Source organism: Plutella xylostella, chromosome 11 (genome assembly GCF_932276165.1).
Source record: "Plutella xylostella chromosome 11, ilPluXylo3.1, whole genome shotgun sequence".
NCBI lineage: Eukaryota > Metazoa > Arthropoda > Insecta > Lepidoptera > Plutellidae > Plutella > Plutella xylostella.
This window is the reverse complement of record NC_063991.1, coordinates 5,006,762-5,026,750: the sequence shown is the minus strand read 5'-3', so window position 1 is coordinate 5,026,750 and position 19,989 is coordinate 5,006,762. Positions and strand designations below refer to the sequence as shown.

General features: G+C 41.4%; 2 protein-coding genes across 2 annotated transcripts; one reads left to right on the top strand and one right to left on the bottom strand.

Moving 5' to 3' along the window:
- Positions 1 to 6: 6 nt before the first annotated feature.
- LOC105392933 (gelsolin-like) lies at positions 7 to 14,786 on the bottom strand. The gene is made up of 20 exons (XM_048624318.1): positions 14,611 to 14,786; positions 14,204 to 14,278; positions 13,710 to 13,902; positions 12,989 to 13,104; positions 11,232 to 11,409; positions 10,778 to 10,869; positions 10,414 to 10,524; positions 7,984 to 8,115; positions 7,470 to 7,581; positions 6,933 to 7,047; positions 4,772 to 4,910; positions 4,370 to 4,435; positions 4,069 to 4,141; positions 3,550 to 3,644; positions 3,072 to 3,197; positions 2,580 to 2,700; positions 2,055 to 2,200; positions 1,449 to 1,559; positions 829 to 954; positions 7 to 202 (listed from the first exon to the last, which is right to left on the bottom strand). The coding sequence occupies exons 1-20, from the start codon at positions 14,671 to 14,673 to the stop codon at positions 149 to 151; spliced, it is 2,244 nt and encodes a 747-aa protein (XP_048480275.1). The 5' UTR covers positions 14,674 to 14,786; the 3' UTR covers positions 7 to 148.
- A 2,508-nt stretch (positions 14,787 to 17,294) lies between these two features.
- LOC105392927 (40S ribosomal protein S2) lies at positions 17,295 to 18,820 on the top strand. Its single transcript, XM_011564619.3, has 3 exons — positions 17,295 to 17,415; positions 17,727 to 18,246; positions 18,508 to 18,820. The coding sequence occupies exons 2-3, from the start codon at positions 17,728 to 17,730 to the stop codon at positions 18,772 to 18,774; spliced, it is 786 nt and encodes a 261-aa protein (XP_011562921.1). The 5' UTR covers positions 17,295 to 17,415; position 17,727; the 3' UTR covers positions 18,775 to 18,820.
- Positions 18,821 to 19,989: the final 1,169 nt, after the last annotated feature.

The window sequence follows — 19,989 nt, the reverse complement described above, 5'->3', positions numbered from 1 at the left end:
GTGCTATTACTCTTATTCATTACATAATAGTGCATTTAATTCTTGTGTAGGTAAGAGCAGTCTGACTTTACAAGAGGGTTGCCACTTGTTCCTATTGCAAAGTTAGCTTTCTTGGACACGTTTTACTAACATTGTGATTTGCTACAATTTATGCGTTCCCAGCTTTAACTTCGTTCTTTATATCTTCGTAAGACGTTTGATTCTGAAACCAAATTAACATGTTTAGTAAAACTTAAAAAATACAAGCATCATTCATCATCATCAGCCAATAATAGTTCAATGCTTAGTACAGCCTCTCCTATGGAGACTATGGCTGTTACTATAGGCTAACTAGCGCCGCCGCCGTCGCATTAACTTCTACGCAAGAGCTTTTTACCAAAAAGTTACAAGATAATCCGATTATCATGCTTATTAGAACATATCTTTAGATTTAAAGTCTGTTGTTTAACCTCAGATACTAAATTGACAGATTCTGAACGGTTTATGGAGATGCTGAAGGTGTTGGAGCATCCCCATGCAAAGGGAGGATCCTCCGACCAGGCCGGGTGGTGTGGCCTGGCGGGCAGCTGCCCAACGGTTAGCGTTGGGGATTTCTATATATTGCAGAGTAGGTGAGAAACTTCGAATGCGCGATGTAGGATCTTCATAGTAATTTGCGTAGGTCCCATACATCTTCTCTGTATTGCGTTCCGAGCGCCATCTGTTGATCTTCGTCTGAACTAGTGGCTAGGAGTCCGCCACAGGTTAATCAACAGTCTTCGATTGTCTCGCGATTAAGTGACGTACGTTCTATTGGGCTATAGGCGGTAAAAACAAACTCTAACCTACCGTCCACATATCCTCATCCCAGTCCGGGAAGTGTGCCCTGAAGACAGCCGGCTCTGCGCCCTGCCTCACGCTCACCACGAGGGCTGATGTCGCCGTGCGGTCGAGGCCGTCGTCTGATATGTATTGCTGTGGGCAGGGATAATAACAATCTTTATTTCAAAAACATTCTTACATTCTTGTTTTACATAGGTACAGTAGAACAAGGGTCAAGTCTCTACTCCCTAAATAGGTGGAAAACCTGTAGCTTAGGATATGAAGATATGCTCTACCCTAAAATCTTGTACAATTATGAAAGGCAGACTGTATTACGCTTCATTTATAGTATAGGATGTTGCAAGAGGTATAACTACCATACCACCTCCGACACATTAGCAATCGCCAATCGATAATCCTAGGAGCATTGCTCAAATAGCTGAGCAAACATAGTCAAATCCATAAGATTTCACAGATAACCGATACTGCAGGATTGTCGGTTGCTAATGCGCGGTGGTGGTAACCCCACAGCTGTTACAGTATTCACCCAGGTGCTATTATCACAATAATTACGTTAGACACTGGTGGCACAAACGCACCCCCATGAATAGAAGCATCCCTTTCCACGTAGCCAATCCTCGTAATACCTCAACAATGTCCTCCTTGGCGGCCAACACCCTCGCGGGGGCGGCGGCGCCGCGCCAGAAGTACAGCTCTTCTCCAGTGTCCAGGATGTAGACGCCGTCGTCGGACAGGTCCTGGGAACACATTGGACATGAAAATGTTTATTTTCCTAACTACTTGGTTTACAATAGGTAGGTATGTAGCTTCCAAACTGGATTCCATATGCTATGAGTAGCCGCAGTAGCCAGGCATCTTTCGTATACTGACTAAGTAGAGCATAGAAGGGAAAGGAGTGGATGGGGATGGATATGGAACGGGACTGAAACGGGAAGACCATGAAAGATGAGTAAGAGTCCATCACGAGGAACATCTAGTTATTATATTCATAAAGCCAACCAACAGTTGTTTCTGTAAGGGCGCGGACACAACAAAACACAAAAATCTGCGACAGTAGGTAATCAAGCATTAATTGCACTGAAAAATGCTATGTTAGTGTAGGACGCCCTCCGCGCTCCGGCTTAATGGGGGCGACGACTTGCTAAAGGAGGCTGGTAATTCCTAATTGCCTACGTCCAGTTAACTGCTATAGGCTGATATGGTGATGAACAGTAACCCTGGCGATTCCTTACCTCCTGCGCGAACTCCGGCAGCTCTTCAAACCGCACCTTCCCCCGCATGTTGACAGACACGGCCGTGAGAGTGGTGGCGGCGTGCGCGCGCCGGGACACCGTGGCTTTCCAGGTGGAGTTGTCTTCTAGGTCGTCTGGTTTACCGCCTGGTTAATAGATAGATAGGTAAATCATTTATTTGTACCACAAACAACAGATAAGATAGATACAGAACAGTTACCTAAATCCGCTACGTTTTGGACTAAAGTTAGGTGATGATGATCAGTTATGAAGATGAAATATGGTAATTTTTATAAAATTTGGCTAGTTGAAAGCTGACACCCTGGATTCCTGGATGAGTTGTCCCGGAATTCCAACGGATGTTTTTAAGGCGAAGCGAAGCTCGTCATAGCTAAGCTAGCTTAAATATACACCTAGTAGATAAATAACCCAACCTAACCTAACTGTTATGAATGATATTTTTTAAACTGATATCTAGGCAATATACCTACTACGATGAGACGACATGCTAATGATGAGACGTACCCAATATCTCCCAGAACTCGTCGCTCTCGTCCCCCTGGTCGAAGGTCACGATGTTACCGTCTTCTGTCACAAACGACTCTATGAACTCTAGAGCCGCTGTCTTCTCGGTGTCGTCTGATTCCTGAAATAAAAGTGGTGGAAATGAATCCTGATCAGCAACATTTTGTTTACGCTCGGACAACATGTAGGCTTAAGGATTGTTTGCAAAAGAGCCCCCACACGCAACATTAGTCTTCCCGTCGTTGCCTCTTGAGAACTCGCGTCTACCTAATGGTATTATCAGTTTCTGGTTCTGTAGGTATACTTATTTACCGTTGCCAGGTGTAAATTAAGAGATGGCCATTGATTGGGGATGGCTGAGAAAAGAGTGTTGTGGCGCTCCTTTTCAGAGCCCTACAGAAAACAATTCCTTCCTAATATTTCTTCCCCAAACTCCACACCCATCCTCACCTTCCCCACTCTCACATACAGGATGTCCTGAGGCCCACTCACCTTCCCCACCCTCACATACAGGGTGTCCGCAGTCTGCAGCACGAACACGTCATCATCCTCCAACGAGGCCGCCGTCTCGGGGACCTGCGTCGCGCGCATATCCACGCCTAGAGCCGTGCCTTCCACCTGGGGAGGTTGGAGGAGATTAGTGCCTAGGGCTTGTTGGCACAGTCGTGACTGCGCAATATAAGAGAATGGACAGGAGTGGCTTAGAACAGCGGTTGCGCTTGGCGAAGAATAAAGAGGAGTATGCAGAGCTCAGCCAGACAGAAAACATCGTGAGAACACCTACTTACTTATACATATTATCTAGATTTAGAACTAACGCAGAGGACCAGTGAGCGTGGTGGTAAATGGTACAGCTTAGGAAGGGAGTTTAGACCTTGGGGATATGCACATAGGTAATATTGTAGATATTTGGGATAGCTCTACCTACTAAAATAGATGTAGACCTAGGTACCTACAGGTAGGTACTCACTCTAAAAAGTCGCACGTTTGTGTCTTCATAATCATGATTCGCGTTGTCCGGAGCGTAATCATTCTCCTTCGAACCGAAAACTATCACCAAATGACCTGGAAAATATGTATGACTATTAATGTACCATCCTGGGTATTCAAATTGAATCAAAATTAAAGTCTACAGCTGTAGTGGTAGTGGACCGGAGATATCTCCCGAAGAACAGTTACGCCTGATGAGTTATCGAGTGGTATTCAAGGTTTAAACGTAGCGTTGAATGGAGCGAAGACCTTAGACAAGTAGCTGGTATTAGTGGAAGTATACAACTATACAGTGTGTTGCAAAAAGGGATAAGCCCAAAGGGATCGAGTGACTCAGGGGGTTGTAGAACAAAAGTTGTTCAGAATGACCCCTCTTTCGGACCTTTTTGCAACACTCTGTAGAAGTCCAATGGTAGAGTTATATCGCTCCTTCGGAGAGACCTATGTCCAGCAGTAAATGATTAAGTATGGGCTGATGATAATGATGATAGAAACTTGCCTTTGAACAACCCTAAGAAGTGTTTAGGCTCCTTCCCTTGGGGCACCCTCACTAGTGTTGTCTTTCCTTCCAGCTGAAAATTAAAGAACCAAAAATTATAAAATGACGGGCAAGCTTTCCATTAGCTACTGTAAGCCTTCGTAAACTATTAGCATCATAAGTAGCATTGATTTATGGATCTGACAATCAACCGAATAGTTTAGCTATGCGTCGGTAACTTATATTTCTGTCGAAACCGAAACCATAGGGGTCCGAAGAGAAGCTATATCCTTAGTAAGTATCGTAGGTGATAGATAGGTACCTCATCTTCCAACTGCGTCACCAGCTCCGCTGCAGCAGCCCTGTCCTCTGAACTAGAGTCAGCTCCCTAAAAACAGTGAAATAATGATTGCGTCAAAAAATGATCAAATCAAATATGTATGTTATTCATTTTGACAAGTGCATATAGTTATAATAGCTTGTGAACATTTCACTGCAGAACAGAGAGCCTCCTCAGAAAGTGGAGAATGATTGCCATAGTCTACACACTTGGCAGACGGTTTGGAGACATCACAACACAAACATTTACCACCCAAGACCGTAGAACAATTTACAAATATCTGAATGGCCGGGGATCGAACCTCAGTCACAGCAGTCAGAGTCAGAGTCACTAACCACAACACCACCCGACCTTCTTGCATATGTTTTAGGTGTTATTTCTTACCACCCAATTGTAGACCACATAGCTATCCCCCTCGTACTGGTACTGGACCACGTAGACCGCGCCGGCGTGCAGCACGCGCGCGCCTGACGATGATGATGAGAGCGTCTCCATGATGTCCTCTTGCTCACCGCCGGCGAACCTGAACAGTAAAATTATACATATAGTTATAGTTTGGTCCAAACAACTTGAAAGTGCTTAAGTTTGGCTGCGATTGCATTTTTGTGGATCTCTAATTTGATGGTACAGGCAACTGGAAGTGGGAACAGGGGCGTGTTATAATCCGATTTATACCTACTTATTTATTTATTTATTTTATTTTAGGAAAACTTACAGCACAATTTGAAGGTATAACAATAGAATGAGCAGTAAAAGGCCTTTTACAAGTTACATACGGGTGCGTATTGCGACGTATAAAAACGAAATGTATAATTTCACATTAATAACGTTCACAACATAATAATATAATGAACGTTACGTATAACAACAAAATCTATATTTTCATAAGGTATAAGATTCAATTGGTATAACGTACATTTTATATAATATCAAAATATATAATACTTACGAGGACTAATATCAATTCGTATAACATACATTACGTATATCGTTTAAAATATATACTATCATTTAGTATACAGTTCATAAAACATACTAACATACAATAACATAATCTGTGTTTAATTACCAAACACCGTCAAACCCCTTAGCACCAAAACCTAAAGATAGGTGCGACGACGAGCAAAGCGAGGAGGAGCGTGTTAGGTGCACATGTTCGTCGAAACCAAAGCGGAGCGCAGCGAAGCGGAGCGGAGCGTCTCCCCACATAGCGTCAATAATAATAATAATGTCAAAACCCCTTAGCACCAAAACCTAAAGATAGGTGCGACGACGAGCAAAGCGAGGAGGAGCGTGTTAGGTGCACATGTTCGTCGAAACCAAAGCGGAGCGCAGCGAAGCGGAGCGGAGCGTCTCCCCACACAGCGTCAATAATAATAATAATGTCAAAACCCCTAGTACCAAAACCTAAAGATAGGTGCGACGACGAGCAAAGCGAGGAGGAGCGTGTTAGGTGCACATGTTCGTCGAAACCAAAGCGGAGCGCAGCGAAGCGGAGCGGAGCGTCTCCCCACATAGCGTCAATAATAATAATAATGCCAAAACCCCTAGTACCAAAACCTAAAGATAGGTGCGACGACGAGTAAAGCGAGGAGGAGCGTGTTAGGTGCACATGTTCGTCGAAACCAAAGCGGAGCGCAGCGAAGCGGAGCGGAGCGTCTCCCCACATAGCGTCAATAATAATAATAATGCCAAAACCCCTAGTACCAAAACCTAAAGATAGGTGCGACGACGAGCAAAGCGAGGAGGAGCGTGTTAGGTGCACATGTTCGTCGAAACCAAAGCGGAGCGCAGCGAAGCGGAGCGGAGCGTCTCCCCACATAGCGTCAATAATAATAATAATGCCAAAACCCCTAGTACCAAAACCTAAAGATAGGTGCGACGACGAGCAAAGCGAGGAGGAGCTTGTTAGGTGCACATGTTCGTCGAAACCAAAGCAGAGCGCAGCGAAGCGGAGCGGAGCGTTCCCCCCACAAAACATCAATGATAATGAAAATACGATACGACAATCTTCTATACTTTTTGTGCATTATACATTATGATAATTATATCCGTTGTAGAATATATGTTATAAACGTTATATATTATAAACGTTATGCATTTTAATCGTTATATCAATTGAAATTATACTTTTTGAACGTTATTCTTTACGAAATTATGTATTTAGTAATTATGCCTTTCGTTTGTTATGCACAGTGATCGTTATACTTAATAAATTTATATCATATGGGCGTATACCTTGTGAATGTTATACCATTCGTTTTTATACCTCGTATTACTTACCCGTTACATACCTTTTATACCCTACAACTAGTTACTTTCTTCTTCTAATCCCTACTCTAAGGAAAACCTTATTTAGGGTCGGCTTTGTTTGTCATGTCACGCCATTTTACTCATTCACTCCACACTCTCTCATATTTTCTATCACGCAATCAAGCCACGTCTTTCTTGGTTTTCCTCTCTTCCTGCAGCTAAATAGTTACCTCAACACAGTACCTACTGTTGTAGCACTCTGTACCTATATACCACTATGTTGTGAAGTTACCTGAACACAGTGAATGTCCCGGAGCCATCGTCAGGCATGTACCGGCTGGCGGCGGCGCTCTTGCCCACCAGCTTAGCCACCACGGCGTCGTCTTCACCGGAGCCGTAGCCTGCGTCTGAGGATAGAAGAGGCTTTAATATTGCACCCAGAAAATTATGGATTATCACGCTATTTATAGTTCCGCAAATTCGTGAGAGATCCTAAAGACATCCAAGAAGTCAGCGGTTAGAAGGGAAGGGTATCCCTTTACAAAAACAAAAGACTGCATGTCGAGGGCCTACAAGAAGACTGAGGATTTATTGCTGTAATTAAAATCTCCAAGTTTGGCTGTCGGGTTGGAGATATCACATAGCACAAACATTTAACACTCAAGACCCGACAGCTAAATACCTACCCCATTCGGGAATCAAACCACATCTGATGACAGTGTGGTACAGCAGACAGAGCTGGTTAACTACTAACCGCTATGCCATTCGGTCGATGGGTGGATGGTAGATAGATGGTAGATGAATAGGATAGGACTGTAAATATTCTCACCAATGCCTGAAGCATAACTTTTAATGTAGGCGTTGTCGTTGACGTCCCAATGGGCGAAGTATTGCTTGAAGAGAGAGCTCTCCGCGCCTTCTGTGACCCTGGTAGCGTGCAGCTGAAATATGGGGACCAGATTAGCTTCCGTAAACTGTAAATATGTGGTATACAATGGTGCAGTAGTGGAGCATCGGTTGCCAAGTTCTGGGTATCCGGTACGACGTATTATACGACAAAAATAAAACTCAGTCCTTACTTAGGCAGTTTAGACCTAGGAGATATGCGCAAAGGTTCCATTCGAGAGAGCTAGGTGCAGGTACTTACGCCCCCACAGAGAATAGAATGGAATAGAAAACTCAGTCCTATGAAGAACAAGAATTAATACTTAGTTACCTCAATTTACTATGTGATGATAGCAACAGCACAACCAATGCAAAATAAGGTGTACAGTCTGACTACCATATCTGGCTGATGTAAAAGATGCGTGAAAGAAAATACTTGTGATCTGAATTTAACTCACCCAAGCGGGGTATCCCTTAACATCCAAGTACTTCTGGACAATGTCATGATAGTTCTTCTTGTTCTCCTCATCCGCACTGGAGCCGATCCAGATGAAGATACCGGAGTCCGGGGTGTCTAGGATGAAGATCTCCTGAAAGGTAGCATGTCGTATAAAAATTTACGGTGAGCTTCATAAGTCGCTATACACTTTTGTATCTTGTCAAACTACGAGTACCTAACTACATATTATACCCACTACCACCAAAATTGAGCTTTCTCAGTCTTTACTTCTACCTATTTTAGATTATGCCGATTCTTGCTATCCAGATTTAACTGAGGAGCAGTTAAATAAGCTTGAGCGACTCCAAAATTTTTCTATACGGTTTATATTTGGCTTACGTAAATATGACCATGTTTCCGATTTTCGCGCTAAACTCAAGTGGCTCCCTATTCGTCTTCGTCGCAATACCCACATTCTTTCACTTTTATATTCCATACTCTTTAACCCAACATACCCCGCTTACTTAAAAGAACGCTTTCAGCTTCGTTGTGAATCTCACAACCTGACACTGCGCTCTACCCACAATCTCCGCCTTAATATCCCTCCTAATACCACTAAATTCTTCAGTGCTTCTTACACGGCTCGCGCTATCACTTTGTGGAATGATCTTCCATCAAAAATCCGACAAGCACCAACTCTGGAAACCTTTAAGAGAATGGTGAAAGAACACTACCTTAAATCAACTGTTTAGCTGTTATCAGATCATTAAATAAGTATTATAAAATCATGTATGTAGGTATAATATGTATGTGATATATATGTATGTATATGTATATATGTGTGTGTATATATTTATATATGTATTATATTATGACGACCGAATGGCGTAGTGGTTAGTGACCTGACTACTGAGCCGATGGTCCCGGGTTCGATTCCCGGCTGGGGCAGATATTTGTTTAAACACAGATATTTGTTCTCAGGTCTTGGATGTGCCCGTAAAATGGCAATAGGCCCGCCCCCTATTACATTGGGACTAACATAACACTCTGGCGAAAAGTGGGTGCAGCAATGCACCTCTGCCTACCCCGCAAGGGAGTACATTAGTACAAGGCGTGAGTGTGTGTGTGTGTGTGTGTGTGTATATTATATATAATTGTGTATTATAATACATGTAGTTGGCGTATGTACTTGTGTGTATTTTATTTATTTTAAGCCTATATTTAGTGTGTAGTTAGATAATAATAAATTAAATTAAACTATATTCCTTGAGTAAGTACACTGTACCCCTTTTTAGGGTTCCGTAGCCAAAATGGCAAAAACGGAACCCTTATAGTTTCGTCATGTCCGTCTGTCCGTCTGTCCGTCTGTCCGTCTGTCACAGCCGATTTACTCGGAAACTATAAGTACTACAGTGATGAAATTTGATGGGAATATGTGTTGTATGAACCGCTACAAAAATATGACACTAAATAGTAAAAAAAAGAATTGGGGGTGGGGCCCCCCATACATGTAACTGAGGGATGAAATTTTTTTTTTCGATGTAAATACCCGTGTGGGGTATCAATGGAAAGGTTTAAAATGATATAAAGTTTTCTAAAAAACATTTTTCTTAAAGTGAACGGTTTTTGAGATATCAGCTCTCAAAGTCGTAAAAAGTATGTCCCCCCCCCTCTATTTTTATAACTACTGGGTATAAAATTCTAAAAAAAATAGAGGTGATGCATGCTAATTAACTCTTTCAACGATTTTTGGTTTGATCAAAGTATCTCTTATAGTTTTTGAGATAGGTTGATTTAACTGTAATTTTGGTTAATTATTATATTTGCTGCTACGGAACCCTTTGTGCGCGAGCCCGACTCGCACTTGGCCGGTTTTTTATATATCTCTAGTCCATCCATCCAAAGGTTGACTGGAACAGATCGCTATAAGCGATAAGACCGCCTTTTGTACCCTAGTTAAGTGTCTATGTAAAATTGTTAATAATTTCTTGGTGTACAAATAAAGAGTACCTACTCTATCTATCTATCTATCTATATCAAAAATGAATGAATGCACAGGCAGTTTGTGATTTTGACAATGTACAAAAGTGTACAATATCAAAGGTATACAATAGTATTAGTCTATGACAATAGTTAGCTACTTATGCAGCTGACTGTACATTGCGAATTCCTTTACTAGATTTAGTTACCGATTGCATCAAGCCTTTCTTATGTTCTATAGGATATGACAAAAAGGGTTTGTAAGTACTTATACCTCTAGTAAGCTGAAAGGGTGTGACTGAAAGGGTCATCCTGAACAGTTTTGTTGAAAGTAGGTACGACTTTTATAAATTTGCTACTACCTATATTTGTAGACATGAAAAAGTCTAGATGTAATCTACATGCCCATTGTAGATTTAAGAACCTATATAATGTATGTATTCAATCCACATTGAGAAGAAGAACTTACATCTGATGCGAGGTGCTTTTGTTTGAATGGCTTGTTGAGTGCGTCCAGTTCAAACTCGTCACCGTATAACACCTTGTACAAGTACACCGTGGTTCCATCCCTCGTGAATTCCTGAAAAACATGTAGGTATATGTAGTGTCATTATTAAATTATATTGTATAGTAAAATTCTCTTTTTTCTATGACTTTCTTGATTTCTCGCGAGAAGCCACAAACGTAGATTGGAATTTCTTTCAGCTTGACCATAGACTAGGACCTGAGTATGAACGGAACAATGCTAGCTGCAATTTGACATAACCTGATAGACTGATGTTTGCCAGGTCAGCAGTGCTATACTGCCTGACGATGGTGATGATGATGCTTACCTCCTCACTGGAAGCGTCGTCCATCTCATCCCTGGAGCCGGAGCCGAGAGCCTCGAAGAATCGATCGAAGTCTTCATCAGGTGAGAACTCATCTGTTGAACAGCATTTCAATTTTAATTTCTGGCGAATAGCTTGATCATCACTAAAGGCCACTTGCACCAAAATATTAAATATAGGTTTAACATTTTGGTGCATGTCGCCCTAAAACGACGAATGTTATTGACAAAGCAGACCAGCGGCAGCGGCCGCTACACGGGTACGTTATCGACGTCGATAAACTCGCTAAGCGCGTTCCACCAATCGCTATTTATCGTGAATCGCGATATAGTGACGTTTACCTACGTCAATAACGAACCCATGCAGCGGCAGCAGGGTGTTTTGGGGAGGCTTTTCTACACCCGCTTCTAGAACCCATTCTAGGAGATTCCTTCGTTTATAAGGCAACAAAGCCTACCTAAAATCTCAATAGCAGCCCTCCCGTTATGCTCCTCATCCCTGAGTTTGTTGGCGACGGCGACGACCCTGCGGCGCTGCGTGGCGCGCGCCGAGCTCGGCATGAGCACGAAGATGTCGTGGTCCAGCTCCAGGATGAAGCACTGGTCTCGGTGGAGGGAGGCGGCTTCAGCTGGCACCTGGAGGAAGCAAGGGGTGAAGATAAAAATAATGATAGGTTAGGGCTAGCTAGTTAGTCCAAGAATGAATAGAGTGGAGGATGAACAGACGGTTTGTTAGTTTGACAAAAGTTCGCTGTCAACTACAGAACTACCAAGTTGTTTGGACCGAAGTGTAGTGGAAGAACATTGGGTTAATTTGGAGGGTGCGTATTGCGACGTATAAAAACGAAATGTATAATTTCACATTAATAACGTTCACAACATATAATGAACGTTACGTATAACAACAAAATCTATATTTTCATAAGGTATAAAATTCAATTGGTATAACGTACATTTGATATAATATCAAAATATATAATACTTACGAGGACTAATATCAATTCGTATAACATACATTACGTATATCGTTTAAAATATATACTATCATTTAGTATAAAGTTCATAAAACATACTAACATATAACATAATCTGTGTTTAACCTGTATTAACCCATAATCTGTGTTAACCCAACACCGTCAAACCCCCTAGCACCAAAACCTAAAGATAGGTGCGACGACGAGCAAAGCGAGGAGGAGCGTGTTAGGTGCACATGGTCGTCGAAACCAAAGCGGAGCGCAGCGAAGCGGAGCGGAGCGTCTCTCCTCTTAGCCCCAATAATAATAATGCTGTGAAAGCCCCTAGTACCAAAACCTAAAGATAGGTGCGACGACGAGCAAAGCGAGGAGGAGCGTGTTAGGTGCACATGGTCGGCGAAACCAAAGCGGAGCGCAGCGAAGCGGAGCGGAGCGTCTCTCCTCTTAGCCCCAATAATAATAATGCTGTGAAAGCCCCTAGTACCAAAACCTAAAGATAGGTGCGACGACGAGCAAAGCGAGGAGGAGCGTGTTAGGTGCACATGTTCGTCGAAACCAAAGCGGAGCGCAGCGAAGCGGAGCGGAGCGTTCCCCCCACATAACATCAATAATAATTAAAAAAAACTATACGACAATCTATTATACTTTTTGAGCATTATACATTATGATAATTATATCCGTTGTAGAATATATGTTATAAACGTTATATATTATGAATATTATGCATTTTAATCGTTATATCAATTGAAATTATACTTTTTGAACGTTATTCTTTACGAAATTATGTATTTAGTAATTATGCCTTTCGTTTGTTATGCACAGTGATCGTTATTTATTTATTTATTTATTTATTTATTTAAGAAAACTTACAGCTAACACATTTATTATATATACTTAATAAATTTATATCATATGGGCGTATATCTTGTGAATGTTATACCATTCGTTTTTATACCTCGTATTACTTACCCTAATTTGGAAGCACTTATCGTTTTGCACTTATTATAATGCTTGGCAGCGGTTAGTGGGTAGATAGGTGGATACCTTGCAAAAGAAACAGATGGTGGTGTGGGAGCTAATAAATGGGGCTGGTCGTTTTTTTGTGTTTTGTGTACAGATACCTAGTGTTTGATTTATTAGTGTATTTTAAGTACTTAAATCGTTTTTCTGTGTATGTGGTGTATTTTTGTAGCTCTAAACAAATGTCTTTTCTTTTCTTTCCTTCTTTGATATAAGCTCACCTCCTCAATCCTCATATTATCGCAGCCGGACAGGCGCAGCAGCCGCAGCGGCGCGCCCGCGTTGGTCTCCACCTCCGTGAACCCTGACTCCAGCCCGCCCGGCAGGTATCTGATCGCTGAAACATACAATAGACTCTTTAACTTGAAATATGCCTCTAGGCTGTAACAAGACTACTTAGAAGATGAGAGCTGTAAAATGGATACCCTGTGTATCTCTAGGGTGGTAGTTAGGAAGAACATGTTGTAAAAAGTTGCACTTTCAACATGATAAACATTGTACTTGAAAAAGTTCGATAGGCCCCAGGGGGATGGCTCTATTATACTACGAACGAACAAACGGGGATTGGACACTCAATCGGCACGCTTAATAATACAACGAGACAGAGTCGTGATAGATTGACCCCCCGAAGGGCTAGCACGGGGCCCATTTAAGACATGACCACGGTCCATTTCGCCCTCGCTCTTGAGGCTGCGCGATGTGAGTGACATCATTTATTCACTCACAAAATACACATCACAAATACAAAACAACAATGTAGGTACAGTGGCATAAAGAATAACAATAATTGTGGTGTGTATTATGTCAGTAAAATGGCTCTGACTCAGCATGTGCTGTACAAAAAAGTATACAGCGCTGGTAATTCTGCCAGAACCAGCGAGTTGAGGTGGTACGCGGCTAAAATATAATATGATATAAACGTGCTGTGTTAACCACACTTACCAGGTTTAAAATACCCCTGGAACAGGCTGCTCTCGTGCCCCTGCACCTCGCGGTGCTGCACCGCCCGCCCGCCCAACATGTCGTCTAGAGCGACTGTGAGGATGGCAGCCGCGCCCATCTTGTCTTGAGAGGTGTGCGCGCCGAGCCAGAAGTGGACGTTGTAGGTGAAGGAGGAGGTGGCGGATTGGTTTGTCTGTTGGGGTTTGTTGGGGTTTTAGATTAACTATGTAGGTAAGTTCAGTGACGACTGACGAGCAATAAAAATGTTCTACTCACAAAATGCCGATAGCAAATTGGGACCAGATTAAAAAACTATGGTAGCTGGGGTCCTCACACTAGGCTAAGCCTGTGCCGTGAGTAACCAATAAGTAGGTAGTTACATACGTAACTATATCATCATGTACTTAAACTTTTCCATTAAATCCTTTGTGTAGGATAGTTAATACTTATAGTTCTTAATCAGATAGAATATGTAGGTATTCTTATTAACTCACATGTAAAACAATATAGGAGTCTCCCTCGTAGAACTTGCCATATTTTTTCCGCTCTATCGCAACTGGTTCGAAGTTCTGTAAGCAGTTTTACATATAGAATATAGCGACTAATACCTAAAGTAGGTACTATAGGGACCCAGAAGGATAGACAGATAGAAGGGTATAAGCTCTTGAAATTTTCTGCTAAGCTAATCTATTATACCTAGGTATATCCGGTAGTGGCTGGATGAAGAAGGCCGAGGACCGAGTGTTGTGGCGCTCGTTGGGAGAGGCCTATGTCCAGCAGTGGGTGATTATTGGCTGATGATGATGATGATAGTTATCTAACTATCTTATAGATTTTACGTTATAGCTCCGATAATACCTCTCTTTTTCAGTCAAGTCAGGAGTTATCAAATGAAACTTACATCTATCGTCCATATTTCTAAACCAGCCGTCTGACCCGCTTCAGAAAATGCTGGGTGTTCCATATTATAGCTCACTTTACACACAGTATTTTAATAATAACAATTCTTAAATAAATCACTGTGTTCTACTCTAAATGTTAGTTACACTGTATCTAAACAGTTACACCTTCCTGTATTATCGTTGAAAGTGTCTCTACCTAATTATGTTTACGTGTATGAGTCAGAAAGTATTGTAGAGATAAGATATTTGCGATATAACAATGTAGGTTTACAGGATGATTTTGTAAGTTAATCTTTCTAAACAACGTCATCACTTAACACAACTGAGCTGGCCGACCGTTCATCCTACTTTATCATCCATTTGTTACTTCTTCACGTCAAAACGACTGAACCAATTTTAATGAGATTGGGTATGGATTAACACAAGGGCAACTTTTTATCGTGGAATTTCCACGGGAAAACATTTTAACAGCTAGTCGTAGGTAAGCATATAAGTAACTAAGTAGGTAGATAGATAGATAGATAGAATACTCTTTATTTGCACACCAACAAAGAATCATAGGAATTACAAATTGCAACTTAATTAGGGTACAAAAGGCGGTCTTATCACTAAAAGTGATCTCTGCCAGACAACCTTTGGATGGAGGGAATAAGAGATAAGATTGGGTGTAGTGTACATGTTAAAAGGAAATGTAGATTCATTAATAAACTACAAACTAACTATAATATTACAAATATACTTACATAGAAGTACATACTATATTACATAATAAATTAATAATACATACCATATAACTATTATATAATATAATAATATATACATTATAAATATATACATAAAAATACATACACAATACTTAATTAGGTACTTATAGGTACATAAATCAACCGACCTACTTAAACACTATGTAGGTACCTTAGTAATTACCTTCTTATTAAGTAAGTAGGTACTTATTATACAGAACATAATGGATTGATATTATAATCAATATTAAGTATAGAGGGCCATACTGTAGGGTCAGTATGCTATCAGATAAGATACGGTTTTAGTGGGAATTGCTGAAATTGGACGGTCAATAATACCTGAACCCAGCTGATGCATCCGAGATAAGCAGTTAAAGGTAAATATACTTAAATGCGCTTATCATTATTAACCTAAGTATTGATTAGGCATAGTTACGTAGGTATATGAAGGGTACCTATACGGCAATTTCACTAATGTCCCTGTAGTTACCAATATATAAGGTATGCGATTCAAAGATATAAGTAGGTACTAACACCTACCTATAACTTTGAATAAGGTAACTAAGTACCTACCTACTTAAGTAAGTTACCTGCAGAGATAGGGGTTTGTTTTTATTCATCAAAAGGGAGCCTTCAAATTTAGTTTTAATGTTAGTAGGTGGTTACATTATTAGGCAATGGTTTTGTAGTGGAGATTACTTTACTACTCTATCATCTAATGATACCAATAAATATTTAAAAGTTCTCGGAATATTACACACAAACCTTCAAACCTCAGAATAATAACGACAAGTTTTTGGTTGGATATTGTAACGTATTGTTGGAGAAGTTGGTCGAGATGAGGTATTTTTTTACAACGTTTTAATACACAGCTTAACTTTTATTTTAATCTGTGGTTATCTAAAACATATGGAGGGGATAATGATCAGTAGTATTTTTACTCGATTATAAAAGGGGTTAACGATAACGACTAATAAACATAAACTAAAATAATACCTATAAATATTAAGATGTTATAAAACTACCTAACTACCTACCTTAAAAGATAAAAAATATTTTCTAGGTCACCGCCGTCGTTTGGCAAGGTTCCCAAGAGGCTGGCCGCATTGCCCCGCTGAATGGCGAGGCTTATCCTTTGTCCTAGGTATTATTATAAAATAAATAATCGATATACTTTAATAGTGCTGAAAGAAATAATATCTTCATTCCCAAAAATGAATATACCTACCTATTATGAATGGACAGTATTATTTCATACTCAGAATATTTTGTAAAATATTGCATGAGTCCTATTTCTGTCGCATTTTACATAGTATACAGGGTGTTACAAAATTGGTATACTAAGCCGAAAACTCCATGTGCAGCATGGTATATCTAAGCCCGAAAATGAAATCAGATATTGGAAATTCGCGAAAAAAAAACTCTTTCTCCATAGTAAAAAGACACGTGACCAACAAAGTTTCTATGAAAAATCAATATTTTTTTTCGCGAATTTCGAAATTCTGATTTCAGTTTCGGGCTTCGATATACCATGCTGCACATGTAGGTTTCGGCTTAGTATACCCTTTTTGCAACACCCTGTATAGTCGCATTTTTGTATAGATTTGCAATTTTAGGTTACATGAGAGAAATTTGTTTCTTCTTGTAGAGTTTTCCGCAGTAATAGAGATGTTTCTGACAACGGCGAGAACAGAAAACTTATTTACTTCGATGAATACACGTTAAAATGTTAATGCAATACATAATATTCATATAAGTATAGCGGCAATTACACTAGGCTACAATACATGTAGTGCACTACACTGTCTATTGTAATCGCCGCTTATTACATATTATTTTCAATATCGCTATACCTAACACTAATATAATATTGACAAACGACAAAAACACATTAAACAAAATATTTGATTAGATCCTTGTAGTTGATATCGATTACGATGTAAAAATCGATTATGTATAATCGATTATGAACATCACTACTGTCAAACACTCAACTTTTCTCGGCTTCCCAAAAATTCGGCCATTTTGTGTTTGAACTTCTCTCCGTATTCACGTCTTTACGTAAGTTTCATTTTATATTAATATTTCTAGCTAATCTTTATTTCCATCCCCCTACATATTTAACTCTCCTATCGCTTAGTTCATTTACCTATAGTTCGATCCATTTTATTTCGTATTTTTGTTATATTCCTAACCTAAAAACCACGTGTTCACTTTTCCTCGACATGATGAGAACTTAAACCAATGCATTCGCGGTATCTACCATAGTGGAGACACAGTGATGGCCTTAACGCGTCTGATCACCCTTCAAACCCACCTCCAAAAGCTCAATTTCTGTGAATGTTTCAACATGGCGTCGTTAAAATTTCCAGAATGGCGGACGCAGCTCCTGCCGGTGGTCGTGGCGGTTTCCGCGGAGGCTTCGGGTCTCGGGGGGGCGACAGGGGGCGCGGGGGCCCGCGCGGACGCGGTCGCGGTCGCGGCCGTGGCCGTGGACGCGGCAAGGAAGACCAAAAGGAATGGGTGCCAGTAACCAAGCTCGGTCGCTTAGTCCGTGAAGGAAAGATCGACAAGCTCGAGAGCATCTACCTGTTCTCTCTGCCCATCAAAGAGTTCGAGATCATCGACTTCTTCCTGGGCCCGTCTCTGAACGATGAGGTGCTCAAGATCATGCCGGTCCAGAAGCAGACCCGTGCTGGTCAGCGTACCCGCTTCAAGGCCTTCGTGGCTATTGGGGACAACAACGGACACATCGGTCTGGGTGTGAAGTGCAGCAAGGAAGTGGCCACGGCTATCCGCGGTGCCATCATCCTCGCTAAGCTGTCCGTGCTGCCCGTCCGCAGAGGATACTGGGGCAACAAGATCGGCAAGCCCCACACCGTGCCTTGCAAGGTAAATATTGCCTTCTTTATAACCTAGCTTTGTTAATAAACTAAATACCATGGTATACAAACTCTACTGTACACAGGAAATCTTGCCATGTGGTATTTATTCTAACTTTTTTTGTATGATGAGACTGATTAATCATTTCATTCGTGGTATCCCCTGAGGTCTAACCAGTGAAGTCTGTAACGCGTCTGACTACCTTTCCAACCTCATCAACACACTTCTTACCTTCCCTCCATCTCTAATACTCTGTCACCTTGTCGCCAGGTCACCGGCAAGTGTGGTTCCGTCACCGTGAGGCTGATCCCAGCTCCTCGTGGTACCGGTATCGTGTCTGCTCCAGTCCCCAAGAAGCTGCTGCAGATGGCTGGAGTGCAGGACTGCTACACGTCAGCCCGAGGCTCCACCGGCACCCTGGGTAACTTCGCCAAGGCCACGTACGCTGCCATCGCGAAGACCTACGCCTACCTGACCCCAGACTTGTGGAGGGACATCCCGCTGACCAAGTCGCCGTACTCGGAGTTCAAAGCTTAATTTTACTTCCATGTTTGTTGAAACATGAAATAAATGGCTGAAAAGTTTTTCTGTTTTTTTTTTCCTTTCCTAAAGTATCCAAGTAGGTTTTATAATATGCATAATAGTACTGATAGAATTAAGGATTATCTAGAGATATAATCTATACATATGTGAGTCTCGTATATTCAGCAGTAGCAAGTTAACAGCTGCTGATGACTCAGTTGACTCCAGGATAGTGTCCTTGTATGAAAATAGGTAACTAAATAGCTACTATGTAGGTAACCTAGCCATTGCCTGGGATGACACGAGTGAGTAGATGAATGATAGGTATTCGAGTTGTGGACCTGTGAAAGGGAGGGTGCTACCCAATACTACCCATGCTTGTGTACCCTCAGAAGGCCTAGCACAAGGCGCAAGAGATGACAAGTTTTCCGTCGCAGTCGCTCTCAAAGCCAAGCGATGTGAGTGGGCGCGACGCAATATTTTTTGTCACGTCTTGGCGTTACATCTTACGCCTCGTGCTAGGCCTTCAGAGCTAGAGAAAGCATGACATGAAATTGAAAACCCTTCCATCATTCTATTCCACCAACCCAAGATCTAGTTCATAGTAGTAGCATAGAATAACAAGTAGTACTCGTTATACAGGGTGGCCCAAAGATTGGGCCACCCTGTATGGTAGTAGTAAAGGTGTGATGTGATGTGAGCTCCTATCTCAATCCATTGTGTTAAGGCCCACATTCACGGGCGTACCAATCCGCCGGATTGGTAGTATTGGTACGCCCCAGGGTAAGGGCGAGCCCCAATAGTGCGTTGCGTCGTCGCAGCGAGACGTCACTGTCATACATTTTTGGGTGGTTAGGACGATCATTCCTTTGGGGCGACGCGACGCAACGCACAAATGGGGCCTCACACTAACGGGGCACAGGAAAGGTAGGCTGCCTGTCCACCAAATTGGGGTGAAACAACATTGTTTTCTAGCAGCAGGAGTTTCTTTCGCCAGTTCTTCTCCAAAAGAAGTGGTTGACTGATAAACTTACAATCAACAAATAATTTTACTGTAAAATTTACAACCTAGTGTGAGGTAACAATGAACAAATTAATCTTATTTAGGGTCAAGGGTTCTTGACTCGCTTACCACTAAGCCTATGCGAAATGTTGAATTGGTTAATAATGATGAATTATACAGTTGATAGCTATAATAAGTAAGTTATTTTAAAACAAATACGACACAAA

Bases quoted from the DNA above. Each gene is read 5' to 3' on its own strand.
- LOC105392933 (XM_048624318.1), bottom strand. From the start codon at position 14,673: ATGGAACACCCAGCATTTTCTGAAGCGGGTCAGACGGCTGGTTTAGAA. The intron at 1,560-2,054 runs GTAAGGAATCGC...ATGTGTTCCCAG, and splicing joins TGCCGGAGTTCGCGCAGGAG to GACCTGTCCGACGACGGCGT. The intron at 203-828 runs GTAGGTTAGAGT...ATTTGGTTTCAG, and splicing joins GGGATGAGGATATGTGGACG to AATCAAACGTCTTACGAAGA.
- LOC105392927 (XM_011564619.3), top strand. From the start codon at position 17,728: ATGGCGGACGCAGCTCCTGCCGGTGGTCGTGGCGGTTTCCGCGGAGGC. The intron at 18,247-18,507 runs GTAAATATTGCC...CCTTGTCGCCAG, and splicing joins CCCACACCGTGCCTTGCAAG to GTCACCGGCAAGTGTGGTTC.